This window comes from Oryza brachyantha, chromosome 1 (genome assembly GCF_000231095.2).
Source record: "Oryza brachyantha chromosome 1, ObraRS2, whole genome shotgun sequence".
Lineage (NCBI taxonomy): Eukaryota > Viridiplantae > Streptophyta > Magnoliopsida > Poales > Poaceae > Oryza > Oryza brachyantha.
In genome coordinates, this window is record NC_023163.2 from 11,942,846 (window position 1) to 11,962,395 (window position 19,550).

A 19,550-nucleotide genomic window follows, 5' to 3' on the forward strand; every position below is an offset into this window, starting at 1 on the left:
TGCTACCAGACTTTGATATAAATAATCTAGTGAGCCATATAAATCGAAATTTAGAGGTGATTTGTTATGTTTTTGGACCCTGACTCACGAAGAAGCCCGTGAGTTGCAACTCACCGTAGCTAGACTCTCTCTCTATATATATATAATCTAGCCTAGCATACGGCTGCCTATTTGTACATGTATGCTGCATTTATTTGCATATAATATTTGTCAAGAATATGTATTGACACCACTAAATTTAAGGCTTAAAATGAAAAATATGATATCTTTGGGTGGCCAAAAGATGTCAAGACTATTAGTAAAATATTTTTACATTTAGTGAAGAAATTTAACATTATTTTCTGGAGCATTGTTGCTTATATTGCCCTTTAGTAAATTTGATTTGTTCTTTCCTTTCCTATTTAACTTTTATAAGAGCATGTTCAAAGGTAGAACCTGTCGTGGGCTCTATCTCAAGCCACGTCAGTAACAAGAGTCTATTTTATAATAATACGTATAAATTTAGAGTCAGGTATGGTTTCTTCATTAATGCAATGAAATGTTTTTTATTAAGCTAGTTTTCTTTTTATACATTCTTATGCAAGAAAGTTTTCTTTAATAAATACTAAGAGTCGACTCTAAGTTGTTGCCATGCATGGCAACAGCTTTTTTCTCTCCTTCCCACTCTTTCCTCCATATCACCAAATTTGCTTATGTGACGATTGAGAGAGTCAACTAATAGACACCTTTGTACGTGCCCTAAGTTTATTTCAATGCTCAATTTTCATTTTATTCAACACTCTAGATTTTAATTTGCTTTGTATTGCTCTATTGAATTTAAGTACTGCTCCCATCACTTGTATGACTACAAATTATCTTTTATCTAACCTTAATATTTATCAAATAACTTAGAAATACTTATTCTTGAAACACATGTATATTTATTTGTAACTAAAGTCCAAACGGTCGTACATCAATAGTTATTACAAAATGCCAATCGTTTTCTTAACCAGGGCCACGTTCGGCTGTCCGTTTTACGAAAATTTTCTAAAGAAAAGTTTTTTTAAAAAGCATATTAATCTATTTTACAATCTTTTTATAATTAATAAATAATTAATAATATACGAAGTACTAATCTATTGCTTCGTATTATGTTTTATGCGTCGGATAACTGACCCTCGTCCTCTGAGCTGAACGCGTCATAGGCACCTAAGGCCATTCACAATGCTCTTAGGTGACGTTCGGCCTCAGTTGCCACGACGCGAAGGGAGCCAACTGGACAGTTTCATCTGCTCTGCCGAGGCCTACGCGCCCTCACCAAGGAACGAGCGACCCTGCCTCGAGTGCCACGAGGAAGCTTCTGGAGGCACACACTATGAGAGATTGTCACCCCATCGTGTATCCTCGCTGCCCGCTGCCCTCTACATGTCCCGATGACCGCCACCCACCGCGCTTCGAACGGGCGCCCGACGCCCGCCGCCATCTGGGGGGCGCTTGCCCTCTTCCGCGCCCTGACGCCAGCCGCGCGCCCGTCGACCGCCGCACCCCCGACATGCACCCGACACCCACTGCGGTCCAGGGCGACCCGTCACCCGTCGTGCGCGCTCCACGGCCTCCCTCCTCCGTGCGCGCTCCGTGACCCGTCGACCACCTGCCGTCGATGGCTCCATAGGTAGCGTGAGGGAGGGAGAGATCGGGGAGAGGGGAGAGAGGCATTAAAAGTCATGGCCCCACGTAAATCTATCATGGGCCCCACCTAAAACTGTTTTACCGTGAGAGATGTGGTTATAGAGTAGCTTCATTTACGTGGCATCAAAAAAAGTGCCTCCACTATTAATGCCCTAAGCCAGCACGGCCGATAAAAACTACGATGACGAGGCCATCTTCATCGACCGAAAATAGAAGGGACGCATTTTCGCGTGGCGCTGACGTCAGCCGATCCGATATTACATCACGGCATGCGACACAAAACTCCACATTGGCAGCAACGGCTGCCCCTCTCGACCCCACCCCCTGACATCTCCGTCTCCGTCCCGCTCACTACCTACCAACCGAAGCCATGGGCCCCACCCGTCGGTGACAGGCGGCGAGGGTGTTTTTCACGCGCGGCCCCCCCCTCCATGTTGCTGTATTTTAAACCGGCTCCCTCCTCTCCCAGCTATCGCCTCCCCGGCTCCCCCCACGCCCTCCTCCCTCTCCTCCTTCCTCCGCGTCTCCGCCGTCCCGCGCGAGCCCGGCGCCTTCTTCGCGAATTCCTAGGACTAGGGAGGAGGGACACGCCGTGGGCTTCCCTCTCTTACCCTTTGCGGCATCGTCGGCTCGCTCGCCCCGCCGGCGAGCAGGTTTGGAGGTGGGGGCCGCGGCGGCCGGCGTTCTTCACGGGTTTGAGTGGAATTGAAGGTATCGGTTGTCCTCTCCTCCTCCTCCTCCTCCTACTGAGCCGGCGCAGATTGGATGTCCGTCGGGACTTCGGATTTAGGCTGCTCAGATAGTAGTAGCGAGTTTGGAGTTCTCTACGGTTAGGCTTTTAGGTTGAAATCGTACGCTCTGCGGTTTTAGTCACCAAAACTAGGTGTGGACCATTCGTCAGATTAGAGAATCTAACGCCATGCTAGAAATCATAAATACGGTAGGGAATCACATGTGTCCTTTTCCTTCCTTCCCTTGAGGCTATTAAATTATTTTTTCGTGCCGTGTAGGGAATGACTGGCTGTAGAAGAGTCCAAGCCTCCGGCTATCAGCTTTACTGCCCTGCTTGGAGTTGCCTGGATAGCTGGATTGCAAGCTTGTGTCCACGTTAAAGTCTTGTTCTTTTTGAGGTGAATGTGGAATTCCTAGATTTTTCCTCCTCCATTCAGTTCCAATTTTTTGAACAGATATAGTGGTAATCATGTGAACGGAGACATTTGGGTGGGTGTGGGTGTTTGGGGGTCGGGGGATTTAGCTCATCACCACCCACCAGCAATTGCGCATTGCAAAAACAAATTGAGTTCTTTTTTTCCCAAAACAACCAGAATATCCTTATTTCATTGTTATATATTCATAAGGTCACGTTTGAATTTGACACTTGGCTGCCCTTTTTGTTCAATTAAAGTTCATCATCTTACCTTACTAGAGTAGACTTTCAACTTTTCATTGATTAATTCCACATTTGTGTAATTAAATAGCTATCACAAAATTAGATAATCTTTCATCTTTCAACAACAAAAGAACGCCACCTTTGTTTTGCATAGCTAAGCCCAATGTCGAACTTATTTTGGGGGCGGAACGAGTATTTTTCTGGACATATTGGTGTTCCTGAACTAATCGGCCATCCCCTTTTTTATATGTATATGTAAATAAAAATCTTATTTACATGCAACAAGTACGTATATCCTGTTTTATCTGTAATAAAAATGCAGTGGGAGAGTATTATTATGATGCTAGAAATAGAATACAGATAAATGTTTACAATTTTTTATAACTTCAATTGTTTTGGGAGTTTCTTTTGAAGTTAAGCATGCTCAGTACTCAGTAGCTGTCTTTTTGGCTTTCAGACTGTTGGGGTAGTATAGGTAGGTATTCATAGGAAAGTTGTTTGATTATTGTCAGTAGTGATAAATAACTTCATGGTATTCATGATTTCAGTAACCAAACATGGGCTGGAAAAGGAAGATGCATCATGGAGGAACATGCCATCAAGAAAAATCCTGTCGTTCACATGGTAATGAATTGTTTGCCATAGACGAGCAGGTTTCCCATCTCACTAGGCTTAAATCTGAGCCATGTGAGAGGACTCGTGCATCCCTTTACGCTGGAGAAAAGAGGCCTATCTCAACATTCAAGATGTTGTCAGGGAGAGAATCCAACTGTTCAGGGATTGGTAGATTCTCTTCAGCTGATTGCTCTTATGCTCTTGGGAAACACCTACCAGTAAAAGGCCCTTGGTGTGTTGATGATATGGACAGTGAAGCATACATATCTCAATTCTCTGCAGATGGTTCCCTTCTCATTGGTGGGTTCCGGGTATGTCATTGCTATTATTGGTAAATTATAATGAATAACCACATGAATTTAGCTTTTGGTCACATACTTTGGCTAGGAAAAGTTTGTGATATGATTGGCTGACAATCGTTTATGCCAAAAAACAAATCAGGGTAGCCATATCAGAATCTACAATGCTGACAAGAAGTGGACGATATATAAGGACATAACCTGCAAAAAGCTACGTTGGACAATTTCAGATATTGCTCTTTCACCTGATCAGCGATACTTAGTAAGACTTATCCATTGTTTTCATTCTTCTTTTTATTTTGTTGCCTAGAAGTACTAACCTTCTGCATGCTGTTTACTCATTGGGAATCTAGCTAACTTACTCTTTCAGGAGAACATATCTGATTCCGTTTTTCCTGAATAAAATTTTGCATCAATCTGCTTGAATAATATTCTGGCAATCAGATTGTTTTTTAAAGTAAATTTTATAAGACTACATGTATTATGGTCTAAGTTACACAAAACCATAGAGGTTTTAGAATATGACACATAACCCCGAATATTATGGTAGACGAGCTTCAGAAAACCACACTATTAACCAATTTAATTTGGTACAATAACAAGATAAAATGAAATGATTAATGTTGGATGGTTGCAACTTATATATGGTATGCCATAGAATTAATAAATATGATATAATTTCACTGTAGATTTTTAATTTATACCTTGCCAAAAGTGTTGTTTTATGAAACTATCTGACCATAATACCTGTGGTATTTGCCACATACCAAAAACAGTGTAGTTTTCTGAAACTTGGTCTATAATAAATGTGGTTTTTTGAAATTTATGCTTATTTTTAATACCATAATCTGTTTTGTTTTTCCTCTTCTTTATGCTTATTTTTTAATACCATACTTTGTTTTGTTTTTCCTCTTCATATATGGAGACAGGCCCTTTGTTTGGGTATTGCAAGTCTGTACTCTCTTGCCTTTTTCTTTTATTTGACACTGTTGACTATTGAGTCCACGTTTGACCATTTTTTTATTCAAAAAAATTACATAATTATTAATTAATTTATTGTGATTTGATTTATTACTAAAGACATTTTAATTATGACTTACAATGTTGCATATTTGCATAAAAAATTGAATAGGACGAACGGTCAAACGCAAATCTAAAAGTCAACAGCATCAAAAAAAGGACCGGAGGGAGTACCATTTTATTGTGTAAAGAAATATATGAGTGTTTCAATGTTAGAATAACATATTTGATTCCTTGACATACTAGAAGTTGCAAATTACTGCCTTCAAAACCAATGTAATCTGCAGCGTACACAAATCACAAGCATTTTGGCTCCATTGTTGTCCATGCCTATGCATAAGATGGATTCTGAGTTATTTACAAGACACTTTCCTATAATTCCTAACAAGTAACCTTAGTTGTCTCACTAAGTTCATGAAGTTACATTTTAGACTAGTTCAGGTTTTTTTGTATATTTGTTTTTTATCATTAACTAAGTGTTACTCGTCCTTTTTGCAGGCTTATTCCAGCCTATCACCTACCGTTCATATGGTAGATGTCCAGAATGCCGTGAGAGAATCGCATGCCAATATTACGGTACATCCTCTAATGAGAACAAAAGTTTGGAAATTTTGAGGTCTATTCATATCCTCTTGCTGAATGTGCTGACTCCAGAGGCACTCGAAAAATCATATTACGGTTCTACTTTTATTTAAAAAATTCTATAGGTGTTTTTATTTGATAAGAAACATTTATAGATAATTAAAAACTATAACCTTTGGAGTCATGGTGCTTTCTGGTTAGTGCGTAGACTTGAAAAAAAATCAACACCATGATGCAGACCTGCTTGTCCATTTGCATGTTTGTCACAAAAAATAGTTTATTCTACCCCCTCAAATATTGTGGTTGATCTACCTAGCCCTGCTAACGATGAAATGGTTATTTTTCCACCATATAGAAACCGCTTCAAATTACGCCTGAGGTTGTTTTTGAGGTGGTTTTGCCATTGTGACAGCTAACATGCATATGGTATGATGATTACCTTGCAATTATCTGTTGTCAGTGTCTTCTTACTCAGTTACTGTCTTTCACTACACTGAAGGTGGTATCTGGTTTCGTGTGGTCATCCCATTTTGTAGTGCTTTAAAGCATAATTGGATGCTTATGTGGCTTAACCACTTAAGTGGTACAAGGCTGGGGCACCTGTACCTTGTATGCAGCCTTCTAGACCTTTTTTTTTCTTAAAACACTGCTGTGATCAGAGTGGAACAACACTCTTAGTGGTCGGCAACCAAAGCCTAGTCCCTTATTACTCTTTTTCCTTGTCAAAACAGTAAACATTAGTTGTTAGCATATTTATTGATGTATATGACTGGTATTTCTTCTGTTTTATTTTTGGAAAATTTCTCCGTATTTGTGGTTTTGCATATTTAGTTTTTTATTTATAATGCAGCAAATTCATGAAGGCTTGGAGTTCTCTAATGATGATGATGGGTTCTCCTTTGCCATATTTTCTGTTAAGTTCTCAAAAGATGGCCGAGAACTTGTTGTGGGAAACAACAATGAATCAATATGTGTCTACGATATTGGAGCAAACAAAGTAACAGAACGCATTCATGCTCATTCGGTATGAAAACAGATGCATGACTGAGCTACATACTTTCTTTTATTGTCACTGTATGACTGTTTCCTGTTCTGTCAATTTATATATGTTCATTATGTTCATTTAATTAGAATAGCACTGATTTGTTTCTTTTTGGAGAACATGATAAGATTAGGTGCTTAGTGTGGCTTGATGTGTCATATGCACATATTAACACAGTATACATCAATCTAAGCCAAGACCAAAGGTTTCTGTATTTTTATTATGAAGAATGATGGTATATTTAGGAAGCTTTGATCCAAGAAAATTGGAAATTTGCACAAAGAATCGAAATTTTAATATCTATATCAAATCGTTTGGTGTACTTAAAATTCTCATTCTGGGTCCAGTGTAGACAGTCCTAACATTACAAACATATAATGATCTAGACCACTACAAGTACGAAATTGAACATTTCAGGAATCTTGAATGAACTTGAAACTTGCCTCCAGAAACCACCCTGATAGTGAGATCTCAAACAGTAGAGGGGATTATCTGTAAAACAGTATAACACGTGTTACATTTTGTACTGTACTAATGTTAGATGTAACTTAGGTTTGAAACATTTCTCCACAGTATAATTTTTCATTTATTCTTTTGAGTAGTCATTGTATTAGAAAAAGATTTATCTTTCTTACTGAATCTTATTTCTCTGTTGGTATTTAAAGGCTGATGTCAATGCAGTCACCTTTGCTGATGAAAATAGTGACGTCTTATACTCTGGAAGTGATGATAGCCTCTGTAAGGTGAGACTACTGTTTTCTATTTACATTTTCTCTTTCTTTAAGGCTGATTATATTTGCATTTACTAGTTCCAGGTTTAGCTGGCTGATCTTGCCAGAAGTCAAGTGATTGAATATTTTGTGTACATAAATGCTATTACCTCCGTCCTAAAAAGACTTCATATTTCTCCTATCCCACACATACCAATAGACAACCAAAAGACTAAATATCCATCACTTTTTCAGTTTCCAATGCATTTATCCCTCACTTTCTCCAACACTAATGAATTTGTCTCCTACTTTCTCAAAATTCTGATGCAATGATTACTCTAAAAATAAAGTCTTTGTGAGACAAAATCTTTTGTCAAAGGTAAAGTCTTTGTAGGACGGGGGAGTATACGCTAACCAATATGAAACTTGAACTCATTGCTCAGCCTTAGAGGAGAGATTTGTGTAGCTGCTAGAGGAACGATTACACAGCAGTGTAAACTCTAACACCAGTCTGATTGATATAAATGATGATCCATAATTTTGCTTGCCTAGGACATGTGAAATCAGTCAAGGCTTTATCATATCTTAGAAATACTCATAAGCCACCCCTGGAGGCAATCATTGACTGACAGTCTTATCCAATCTTCAGGTCTGGGATAGGCGCTGCAACAAGAGAGGAAAACAAGTTGGTGTTTTGACAGGGCATTTAGATGGGATTACATTTATTGATAGCCGTGGAGACGGACGCTATTTTATTTCCAACTGCAAGGATCAGACTATTAAACTATGGGATATCAGGAAAATGTCATCTACTGTGAAAGAGTAAATACAGCTCTTGCTTTTGATTGATTATTTCGCCAAGCCATGCCACATTTTTATAACTTGAATCTGAAGCTCAACATATTGTAGGCAAGTAGGAAAAGCTAAATTCAAAATCTGCCTAACTCTGACTAGATTTACTCAGGCAGCCTATCTTGGCCTGACTTGTCCAAGATCTGGCCTACATGCTTGTCCTAAAGCTCAAATGTTTAATAGACGAGAGTTATTGGATAAAAGAATGAAATATTGTTTTCAATAATAATTTGTTTTTTGCAGCTGCACACCAAAAGCATATGAATGGGATTACAGATGGATGACATATCCCTCAGAAGCTCGATATTTCAAGCACCCGTATGATCAGTCCCTGTCGACATTTAGAGGCCATTCGGTGTTACGAACACTAATTCGTTGCTATTTTTCCCCAATACACAGGTTAGTTTGGATAAGGCACTTTTGACTTCTATTATTAATCGATTTTCTGAAATATGTTGAAAATGTTGTCATTGATCTCATGGTGACTCTAAATACTGGAATTTTATTGTCATCCCATAACCATGGGATTTGATCTTTATTAAATGAATCCGTAGGGAGGACTAGTGCTTTTTTCTCCTCTCTGCAATATCGCGTGCCCTTAAATCTGTAAAGAAAGCTTAAGTGCAAATCCCCCCATAGCCTATCTCTGGTACCATGGTACTTTCGTGTTTTACCCTAACAAGTACGTCCTCATTTACACTATTGAAATTGACTTAAGTAAATGGATGCAAAGCTAACATGGCCATTTAGATGGATGTTGGTTACATGATGTACACCAGCTCTGTGCCTCTTGCACAAACAGTCTAACCAGTTCACATGGAAGGCTAGAGATCTGACAAGTTGATCTTTCACCTGAGTGGTAGTACAGCACTTTAGTATGCTTAGTAATATCTAATTTGATTTTCTGATAAGAAATTTTTTGGCCTATGCGTCTGACTTGTTTTTATCATTAGTTAATACTGTTCTTATTATTCTCCTTTTGCAGCACGGGTCAGAGGTATATATACACAGGATCCAGTGACCAATGTGTATATTTTTATGATGTGGTATGGACCTTTCATGTTTCCCTTGAACTACATTGTTGTAGTGTGATTCTATTATTTGCATACTATGGCAGTTTTTCTGCCCACAGGGTGTGCTTCCCACCTGTGAAAACTCAAAAATGCAGGCTGCATTGATGCCAAAAAAAAAAAAACTTTTTAGATGTTCACATCATTTTTTTTCAATATTAATATCTCCATGCTTTCTAGATGCCAAAAGGCATTCTCCTCTGTAAACTTTTCAATATTTTGTCTTGGGGATTCAAACACCAGAGAATTTGCATAAATTTGGGCTTGTTATTATCATTGTTGTACTTTTGTCCCTCTCCTCTATGCCCTCCAAACTCCCTAATACACAAGGATTAAATTAGTTTTATCAAGTTTTCTTTTTATTAGTGAGGATTACAATCTAATATAGGTAACTTTGGCTAGTTAATTGATGTCGTATGACCATTTCAATGAAGAAATTATAATAAAAGTTTCAGTAAAAACGATTAGAGATTAAACTATAGGATTAAATAATGTTTTGGGTCAAGAAAGACATGTTACAAACCTGAAGGACAACATGATTCTGCATTTCATCTTTTTGCTTTTACTTATGCTTATAAGCCAAAATTTGAATTTTTAATCTTAATTTTGGAGTTAAATTTGGTTTTTTTCACCGATGTTTATTTTTTAGCCTTGACTTTTAGATTGGTAAGAATACGTATATAAAATTTTTATTCACAAATTATTTTTTATTTGCAAATACACCGATCACCCCCTCTGTAAATTATACTGTAGATGTTATAAATTGTACAGTCTGATGCAATGGTGCAAACCTTATTTACCCTGTAAAACAATATTAGTAACGTTTCTCCTTGAAGCATTCCATGGGCTTCCTGTTTCTGTTTATCTGGTACTGTGTATTCATACTGTCCAGATTAAAGTTGGACCCCCTATGTCAACTGTCCGTTTCTTGCAGGCCACTGGCAAAATTGTTGAAAAACTCAGATGGCATGGATCAATAATCAGGGATTGTTCCTGGCACCCGTACTTTCCAACGCTTGTTAGCTCTTCTTGGGATGGCTATCTAGTCCGGTGGGAAGCAACAGAGGACGACAAGGACTCCATGCTCAAGACTGGAAAGCAAAGGATGCATCCAGAGGGGTACACATTTTCATTCGTGTTGTAGCAAATCCCTGTAGGGCCTCAATGCTTGGACGATGTATGCATGTCGATGCTGCTTCACCGGAGAAGTCATTTTCTTTCTCTGTGCTTTCTGGTTCAAGTAGCAACGCGTTGTTCAGCCCGTATAGAAATTCACAAAATCACTGTAACAAGCTTACAAATTGCAAAGGTAGCGTCAGTCATTTGCAGATGGATGTTTTTGTTTCTCTTTTTTTCTCCCATTTGGGATTTCGATGGCCTTGACTACATGTTGGTGACTGGCATCGTGCTCGCTAGTACCATATTATGTGTATAATGTAAGCCAGGCTTGGACAGTGCTCCAAAATTTTGGATGCAACTATGTACAGTTCAAAAGATGAATAAAGTGAGGAATCTTTAACGCATCATAGTTTCGTTCTCTCGACTCCGAATTCTGAATTATATTTTGGCCTCCTCGTAGGATATATTTCCTGCAGTAAAAAACACTTGATTTTAATGTTTTTTTCCAACCATGTTTAAGGTACGATTGTGACCATGATTCTATAGTAGAATCGGCTAACAGAGTTTAATCAGATTGTACGAAAAACAGTAGCCAACGAAAGCTGCCCACGCGAGGCCTATATCACCTTCGGTGTTTGCTTAGCAGAGAAGGGAGAGGTACGCACACGGGTGTATATATTCAGATTCCAAACGAGTCAGCAATGCTTTTACGATAGCTTATCTGATCTTGTGACAGCTATTGAAGTGTATAAATGATAAAATTAGTTCATGAAAAGTTGAAAATCTATTCAAGATAAGCTGATAAATTTTCATATAGAACCTTTTTTTAAAAAATACATTGTTTTATAGCGTAGAAAGCGTGCACAAAAAACCAACTAAAAATCTGATAAAGAACTATGAAATGAACGCAGCCAGACTACTCGGTAATTCGGTATCCATTGTCGCTGGGTCGATGAAGGCAGGAGATACACTCAAGGACCTTTTATTTACCCCCGCAGTTCTGCTTAAAAATTAATGAGACGACCTCGTTCTCAACAAGGAAAAAAATTCACTGTAAGATGAAAGTCTGTCATGTGACAAATATACGGGTATAAATACTGTATACAATGGGTAATGCCCTCAGATTCCTGGGTGGTCAGTCATCGTTTTGCTTTTTTAATAAAAAACAAACAAAGCAACATATTTGAAAATTAAAAAATAATTTATAAGTAAAATTTTTATATATGTGTTTTTATGATTTAAAATCAAAAAATAACAAAAAATTAGAATAAAAGACCAAAATTAATTTTAAATTTATTTAAAGTTAAATTTAAATTTCAGCTTCTCTATTTTAAACTTCAACCCATATAAATATATAGAAAAACTTAGCCCCATTAGAGCAAGTTCAATATAATAGCCAAATACAAGCTCTAACTCATCTATAGTCAATATAATAATCAATTCAGTTATCTACAAAATATATAATATAATATTAATACCTGGTACAAGTCCACTTTCGGCCCCCTCTAGGTTAACTTCTCCGCCTCGTTTTTTACACGCACGCTTCCCAAACTGCTTAACTGTGTATTTTTTTTAAAAATTTTCTATAAAAAATTGTTTTAAAAAATCATATTAATCTATTTTATACTTTTTAATATTAATAATTAATTAATTATATACTAATCTATTTAATACGTTTTTCGTGTCGAATAAATTAACTTAGCAGCCCTTAAAAAGAACACACGTAACCTCTTGGACAAAAAAGTGAGCTTTCCGCCCCTCAGCCTTGCGTATATAAACGACCACCTGGTCACCCCGGAAAAAAAATAAAAAAGAAGAAGAAAACGAGGAAAAGGCGAGGGAGAGCAAGAGGCGGCCGGGCACCGAGCTCGCTCCCTCCTCGCCTTCTCGGGAGCTAAATCACCGCCGCCGCTCTCGGTTAGCTTGCTTCCGCCGTCCTCCCCCGCCGTCCAATCTCTCCGCCGTGTACTCTCCCATCGATCGGCGACGGAACGGCACCACTCGATCGATCCCATTGTTCGTGTGCGTGCGTGCGTGCGTATGATCCTCTAGGTTGCGCGCTCGATCTGCTTCTGGCTGTTTGGTTTTCCTTTGGGGGGCGATGAATCGATTCCCCCGTTTGGTTCAATGGGACGATGGCATCGACGAAGCATTCCGGGTCGGCGCGGGTTTTGTTTGAACCTCCTGCGGTTTTAGTTAGTTCGGGGGTTTTTTTTGGCTAGGTGCTTGCACTGCTATGCTAGTTTATTCAGTAAACGCGATTTTAACGGGGCGATGTTTTGGCCGTCGGTTCTTCTGAATTTATTTGCGCAATGCAGCCGACGAGCACAGATTCCTTTATAAATCAGGTTATGTTTATTTGGCTGAAAATATTCTGGATTGGAATTTTCTCTAGTTAATAATCAGTCTATGAAATCACGACGTTAGTAAAATTTACCACATAGTAAAGTTGGTGTACTGTTACTGTTTTTCTTATATTAAAGTCTAATTTCTTGTTGTTTCTGTCAACAATTAGCAGGACCTATTTTGATATCTCGATACTAGCATTGTCTTGTGAAATCGATGTAAATTGATGGTACTATTTTCCATTACGGTTAGATTTGTAGTTCCTCTAATTTGATCTAATGTTGATTTCTGCAGCTATGATGGGCTCTTCTTCATCTTGGTCTGCCCCAACCTTTGGGTTATCCAGGGAATCCTCTTCATCATTGTTTTCACATGGCTTTGTGGGAGCAATGGGTCCTTCTTCATTCTCATCTTTGCCCATCCCAGGCTTTGGAGGAGGTATGGGTCCCTCCTCATCTTTCCCTGCTCATCCATTGCGTTATAGTGTAGGCTTTCTTCCTCCAGTCCATTTTTATGTAAGCAACCTTTTCTCTATTCTTTTTTTTGGTGCTCCTTCATATCTGCCAACTTTATAACGATATGATAGGGGTAAGATCCAACCTACAAACAGTTCATTTTCCTATTTATGTCTGTTCTGTTCAAATTTCAATTATGTGTTCTAATGCTTCAAGATACTACCATGTAGCAGCCATAATTCTTCGTTATTTGATTCATTTATAGTATCTGTGTTTCTCATCAAATCTATATGCTCAATTAATGATAGAAAGCTTCATAGTCAAAACAATTTTGAACTTGCTAAATATATAGTTTGTTTGAACTCTGATGACATATTATATTCGTGTATTCATGAGAACGGATAGACGCTTCATTTTCCTGCGGAACAGGGGCAATGCTTTTCTGATGGAATGTCCTGCAGTACTATATCTGGGGTAGTGGGATGAACTAAAATGTACCAACTCGAGTGAAATTGTTGATGCTTTTTGAATTTCTCTTTTAAATTACATACAAGTACTACTGCAATGCTTTTTCGGTCAATAGTCATGTCATTTATAATTGACTACTACTCCCCCGTTCAAAACTATTTGTCATTTAGAACTAGATTTGGTCAAACTTGTAAAATTCTGACAGACAATTATTTTTTAAATGCTTAGTTTGAATGCAAAACAAATGATATACATAGATTTTGCTCAAAATGTACTATCATAATATCATAAACTTATTTGGTTTTATCAATTTATTCTAACAAAAAATTGGTTCTCGGAATTTTAGAAGTTTGACTAAATCTTGTCCTAAATGACAAATATTTTTGACCAGAGGGAGTAGTAAATAACATATTTACAGCTTAGGTGTTAAACTTTTATTTTATATAGTTTGAAATGATCATATTTAGGCAAGAAGTGAAGTATAGATGTAATGAGTTTACTCAAACTAGTAAATTAGTATAGGATTGTAGGAATCCTCCATAGGATTTTTGCTGCATCTGCTTTAATGTAACATTACATTTTGACTTTTCATTAAACTAGTAAAATGTCAGTACGTTGTCACGAAATTAAAACCATCACATTGTCACGAAAATCTATTTTGAACTTGATAGCTAATCAAAGGTTTTGGGTTGTCAAGTTCTTTAATAGAGAATGGTGAGTGGTCGCACATGTTTACGTACTTGGTTAAATAGATTTAGGATTTATTTTGATCATTAAATCTAGGAACATCAATGCATTATCAAAAACACATTTCTTTATTGTTGCCTAGCAGCATCTTTGGTAACTTGATAAATGTTACCGATAAAGTACATAAATTATGCCACACAAGTAGAAATGTCACAATGTTCCTAATATTCATGGGTTCCTGTATTGCCTACTTTGTCTATTTCCTTCAGTTGTTTTTACAATACCATAAGTATTGATTGTTTCAGGATTAGTAGCTGAAAGCTTATTGTGTAAAAACTTGGTTAAAGAAACCTGGCAAAAATCATTGGTTAAACCAGTCCTGAATGTTTCCTAAGCTACAACCACTGCATGTCTTAAATGACTGAAATATTTATTAGAGATGATAAAAGCATAAAATGTTTAGAAACTAAACTTCAATTTACTAGAAAATATTAAAAAAACAACTAAACCGCTAGCTGGTTTTTGCTAATTGACCAGACTACTGTTTTCTGGATGCAAACAATTTTCTGTGCCCCAGAAGACATCACAGCTTTATCTTGTATTGGTCATTTGTTTGACTTCCCAATTGTTCATAATAAATGTTTAAAGTGGTATTTAACTGTTAGGCTTACCCACCTTGAAGCACTTCTGTGGGCTAGCAGTCCTGATACCAATGGTCAATAGGGCTACCCTGACTGCCAGTGTTTATGATGTAGTGGTGTTTTCTATTTTGAGTATCCCTGGTTGCATGGACCGTGTTTTTTTCCCTTATGGTGAAGATGCACATACATGTAAGAGTGTTCTCCCTTAGCACATTCTTGAAGCCTTGAACTGATGGAGGTTAGGAATGAGTCTCTGGACCTCGCAAACTTGAATTGAAGCACACGTGTGCGTGAATGCATTCACTAGTATGTGGACAGTGAGTCATACACCTACAACTCCAGCCCACCTGATGATAGGCTAACTAATTGGCAAGGCAATTTGACCATGGGGGTGATCATTTGGTCTTTTTAGGGAACAGTATATTTGCAAACGAAAATAATTTATAAATAAAACTTTTATATACATGTTCTAACCGATCTAAAAGAAAAGGCTGAAAATAAACTATGATGAAAAAAACCCAAACTCAACTTCAAAATTAAGGTTGAAATTTCAAATTTGGGCTTATAAGCATTTTGGTTCATGCCTTCATAGAGCAGAAGCAAAAAGATGAGGCTGCACTTCTCTGTCTAAAAAGCAAGGTGGCATGGTTTTAAATTTGACATGTTTCACTTTTTTACTCTTTAAATGTCTTCTCCCATTTTTGTTCATGCCTTCATATAGTTGACTGACATGTTCCACTTTTTACTTTGTAAATTTATTCTACCATTTTGGTTGATGCCTTCATATAGTTGGCATTGTTTTTTTTCTTTGTGTTCTACCATTGTAATCATATAGTTGAGCCTGCAAAAGGCAGCAGGGTCTATGGCTATACCAAGACTGCTTATGATCTTCCTTATATGCATACACTATCAATTTCAGCAATGCCAGCATACATAAGCAAATCGCATGAGGAGCTCCGACATGAAGATTATCAGAGAGGCGACAAAGGTAAAACAATGCCGAATCTGTCATAAACCTATAGTTCTAATAATTTATGCTTAGAGTTAGTATAACGCATGATTTGCCTATGATGTTTTATGATTAATATTCTGTTTGCACATTTTATTTTTGTTTATTCCTTTTCTATGTTTTAAATCTAGTTGTATGAATTCTCTAGGTGGTGACGTTCTGCAGAAAATTATGTTTAATTCAGCTCCTATACTTCCCATGCCCATCCCACCGTCAGTTGGAACCCCAGTTAATTTGATCAATTCAAGTGAACCTGCTTTCAGTTTGAAGCCCCAAACAAATTTCAGTACTCCACTTTCAGCAGCAACAACTGCTGATCAACGATCTGCTGAGCTACAGTTCTCAACCCAAAATCGCTATTATGCTTCAAACCTATTTTGGAGTTCCTTGGCAGGACCGCAGCTATCATTTTCATCAGCAGGGCTGCAATCTTCTACACCAGGTTTAAATTGTACTGCCAGCACATCATTTTCCCATCTGTTCCTGCCCACAAAGCAACTGCCGGTGGGAACCCAATCATCAACTTTATTTCCTACCCCTTGTGTGCATCCACCCGTGGAGTTGCAAAAGAATGCCACCACCCACTGCCCAATTTCACAGACTGCACCTTGTACAGAACATGGAGGAATTTTCTTTGGCACATCTGCAAATACGTTCTCAGCAGCTACATCATCTACTGTGAGTTCCTTAAAACAGGGCTCATATGTTAACAAAACAGATTGGCCAATGTGATTTCTAATCATTGATCTTTGTGTTGGTTGATAGCAGCCAACCACTTCATCATTGGGTCCAAGCTCATTTCCTGCTACTCGACATGGAGATTTGTTCAATCCCTATTGTTCAAGATCATCTCATGCCCCTTCTACTGGATTTGCATGTCAGGAGAATGTGTTCAGCAACTCTGCGGCATATACATCTAATGCAAGTATTTTGTTACACTGTAGTATTCATTTATGATGCAGTATGTGGTTGTTATCAGTTATTTTATTTATAACATAGGATGTATTTCTGTTCAATCTGCTGGAAGATTATTTGTTGCTTCAGTTGCACATTCAGCATCTTCAAATTGTCATAGTACTAGTCTAGGTATCCATCACTGGTTTTTCCACACCTTTTACTTTGTGTGAAAGACAATCTTCTTTGCAGGTAAATTCTGATTTCCCCATGAATACTATTGATTTACTACTTCCAAATAACATCAGGCTGGTAAGGATTAGATTTTCTTCAACAAATGATGGTGACAGAAGTCTTCCTTCGAAGGTACTGTAGCTGAATGTCCATAGTAGAGAATTGCTTTGCAGATTAATGTGAATGAGTTTTTCAGAAAATGATCTCATGGCTCCTGTAGCTTCAAAATCATGTTGAAATCTTCTATGTTTTTACATGCTTGGTCTCATTACTATTTAGAATGAAATGCTTTGACCTTTATGTCTTTTTTGACTGAAAACCTTTATGTATATTCATTTTGATAGCCATATAATAACATGAACATGTCCTTTTTCTTTAGGTTCATTCTGTTGATCGTCATGATGCTAAAGCTTCAGAAGTACCCATTTCTTTATGTATATATCCTGGAGAGAACCAAGAGCTGACTATCAAATCAATGGTGGAACCTGCTAAGAGTCACACTGGAAAACAGTCTAGTCCACCTGGTGGATCTCGTCCAGATGATCAAAGTGGTAACTAGAATTTCTGGCAGTTCCTCTACTTCTGATTCTAATATTATCACTGTATGATTAAATTATCTATTTATATTTTAATATTTTATTAGCAATTAAGGAACAAACATATGACCATTGTAGCGGTGTAATTCAATGTTAGTGATTTCTATTGTGAATATTAAAAAATGGATTACAATTTAATAGATTATTATTGGTCCGTAGAAATTTACGGTGATACTTCATGTTATCCTTAATAAACTGACATTTGCTGTGATACAGTATACACCACTGCAATAAATCTACTGGTACTACCGTGCTAGTTCAGCCTGAATTACCAAGTTTCTAAAAATCTGAACCTATTTCATTAACCGTCCTTATTAAATTACATGCAAATTAGGGAAATGAGGTAATGTATCCATGTTCAACCAGATGTTATTTGCAGTTCTAGTAGGCTGCTTATCATTCTGTGAGAATTTTTGTTTCTATTAACTTTTTGCTTCTTCATACTGTTAAACTCGTGTTGATTAACATGGTTACAAACTTACAATCAAAAGTAAACCTGAGTTCTCCATTACTAAATCATCAATAATCAGGCTTAGGCAACCATACTTTGATGACAATATGTAACGATATCTCAGAACTGAACAATTCCTCACCATACATATTCAATTTTTGGTGCCTACAGGTCGCATCAAAGTGTGCAACAGTGCTGATGGTGCATCATCGGGACCTGGTGAGAATCGAAAGGAGAATAGCGGTGCTGGTCACAAGACACTGAGGTCACCACTGGCTGCTCCTCACTGTGGAGTGATAGCTGAGTCTCTACTGCCTCGCCTGTACAGCGCTGATTACTACACCGTGCCATCTATTGTGGAGCTTGCCGTGAGAGAGCGTGAGGAGCCAGGTTATTGCTCGCATGTGAAGGGCTTCACTGTTGGCAGGCATGGCTATGGCAGTGTAAAGTTTGATGGAGAAACTGATGTGAGAAAGCTCGATATTGGATCCATCGTGGAGTTCAATGAACGCGAGATTATCGTATACAGAGATGTGAGCAATAATACTCCACCTGCTGGACACGAACTCAACAAGGCTGCAGAAGTCACTCTTCTGAACGTCAAGTGCGTCGATCAGAAGACCGGGCTGCAGTTTACGAAGGGGCTATCAGTTGACAGGTACAAGGAGATCTTGGTGCAATGGACAAGGGACCATGACGCAGAATTTGTGTCATTTGATGCGGCCAAGGGGGAGTGGAAGTTCAGGGTTAAGAATTTCAACATGTAGAGTCCTCTGAAAATTAGTAATCCTCCAATCAGTAGGCTCCTCTTTCTGGTGAACAACATATCATGTAAAAATCTGTTCTGTTTATAGCTGGGTCACTATGGATAGTTGGATACATCTGGACGAAATTACTTTCTGGCGCGGTTGTGATGATTTCTTTAGCGCTTTTGCCACCTTGGATTGAGTTTCAGCAACAGTTCTAAAACAGGCCTATAATCTTTACTGCCCTAAACAGACACTTCATCCGATCTTGTTTAACGGACATTATAATCAAAAAGTTGTTTACAAATAATTGACATTGCCTGAAACTTAGTAGTATTTCCCATTTGGTCCCTATATATAAACGATTGTGTCCCATCCATATTATTCTATAAAGTTAGTTTATAACTTGCCCATTTCCTAGCGACTGACAGTATTAAGTGATACCCTAAGAGCAAAATTTTCATTTCTAAAAATATAATGATTACTTATAGTTCACAGTCAAAATTGTGAACTAAGAGAACAGTTTGGGGTGGAGGTAGTTTTGCAGGTCTGTAACGCCAAATAAATAAACAAATACCACCTCTCAAAATCATACATATACCGTATCGTACAATAACCTGCATGGCATGGACAATTGTCTAATTCAAGTATTTCGG

General features: G+C 37.9%; 2 protein-coding genes across 4 annotated transcripts; both read left to right on the plus strand.

Annotated features, from left to right (window-relative positions):
• The first annotated feature begins 2,151 nt into the window (after positions 1–2,151).
• Positions 2,152–10,767, plus strand: LOC102701866 (LEC14B protein-like). 2 transcript variants are annotated; one of them, XM_006644125.3, is made up of 11 exons: positions 2,152–2,379; positions 2,679–2,798; positions 3,607–3,984; positions 4,115–4,234; positions 5,491–5,568; positions 6,425–6,598; positions 7,282–7,359; positions 7,976–8,148; positions 8,422–8,577; positions 9,164–9,224; positions 10,183–10,767. In XM_006644125.3, the coding sequence occupies exons 3-11, from the start codon at positions 3,616–3,618 to the stop codon at positions 10,390–10,392; spliced, it is 1,419 nt and encodes a 472-aa protein (XP_006644188.1). In that variant the 5' UTR covers positions 2,152–2,379; positions 2,679–2,798; positions 3,607–3,615; the 3' UTR covers positions 10,393–10,767. The 2 variants fall into 2 exon arrangements, with proteins under 2 accessions (XP_006644188.1, XP_006644189.1); XM_006644126.3 differs by lacking the exon at positions 2,679–2,798.
• Positions 10,768–12,191: 1,424 nt separating this feature from the next.
• LOC102702327 (nuclear pore complex protein NUP98A-like) lies at positions 12,192–19,047 on the plus strand. 2 transcript variants are annotated; one of them, XM_006644127.2, is made up of 8 exons: positions 12,192–12,284; positions 13,008–13,151; positions 15,884–15,952; positions 16,122–16,651; positions 16,739–16,894; positions 17,120–17,233; positions 17,481–17,652; positions 18,320–19,047. In XM_006644127.2, the coding sequence occupies exons 2-8, from the start codon at positions 13,010–13,012 to the stop codon at positions 18,913–18,915; spliced, it is 1,779 nt and encodes a 592-aa protein (XP_006644190.1). In that variant the 5' UTR covers positions 12,192–12,284; positions 13,008–13,009; the 3' UTR covers positions 18,916–19,047. The 2 variants fall into 2 exon arrangements, with proteins under 2 accessions (XP_006644190.1, XP_015692326.1); XM_015836840.1 differs by having other exon boundaries at positions 16,742–16,894.
• Positions 19,048–19,550: the final 503 nt, after the last annotated feature.

Excerpts from the sequence above, each read along its gene's own strand:
- LOC102701866 (XM_006644125.3), top strand. The coding sequence starts at position 3,616 with ATGGGCTGGAAAAGGAAGATGCATCATGGAGGAACATGCCATCAAGAA. Across the intron at positions 4,235-5,490 it reads CACCTGATCAGCGATACTTA|GCTTATTCCAGCCTATCACC; the intron begins GTAAGACTTATC and ends TCCTTTTTGCAG. Across the intron at positions 7,360-7,975 it reads GTGATGATAGCCTCTGTAAG|GTCTGGGATAGGCGCTGCAA; the intron begins GTGAGACTACTG and ends TCCAATCTTCAG.
- LOC102702327 (XM_006644127.2), top strand. The coding sequence starts at position 13,010 with ATGATGGGCTCTTCTTCATCTTGGTCTGCCCCAACCTTTGGGTTATCC. Across the intron at positions 15,953-16,121 it reads TTATCAGAGAGGCGACAAAG|GTGGTGACGTTCTGCAGAAA; the intron begins GTAAAACAATGC and ends TGAATTCTCTAG. Across the intron at positions 16,895-17,119 it reads CTGCGGCATATACATCTAAT|GTAAATTCTGATTTCCCCAT; the intron begins GCAAGTATTTTG and ends TCTTCTTTGCAG.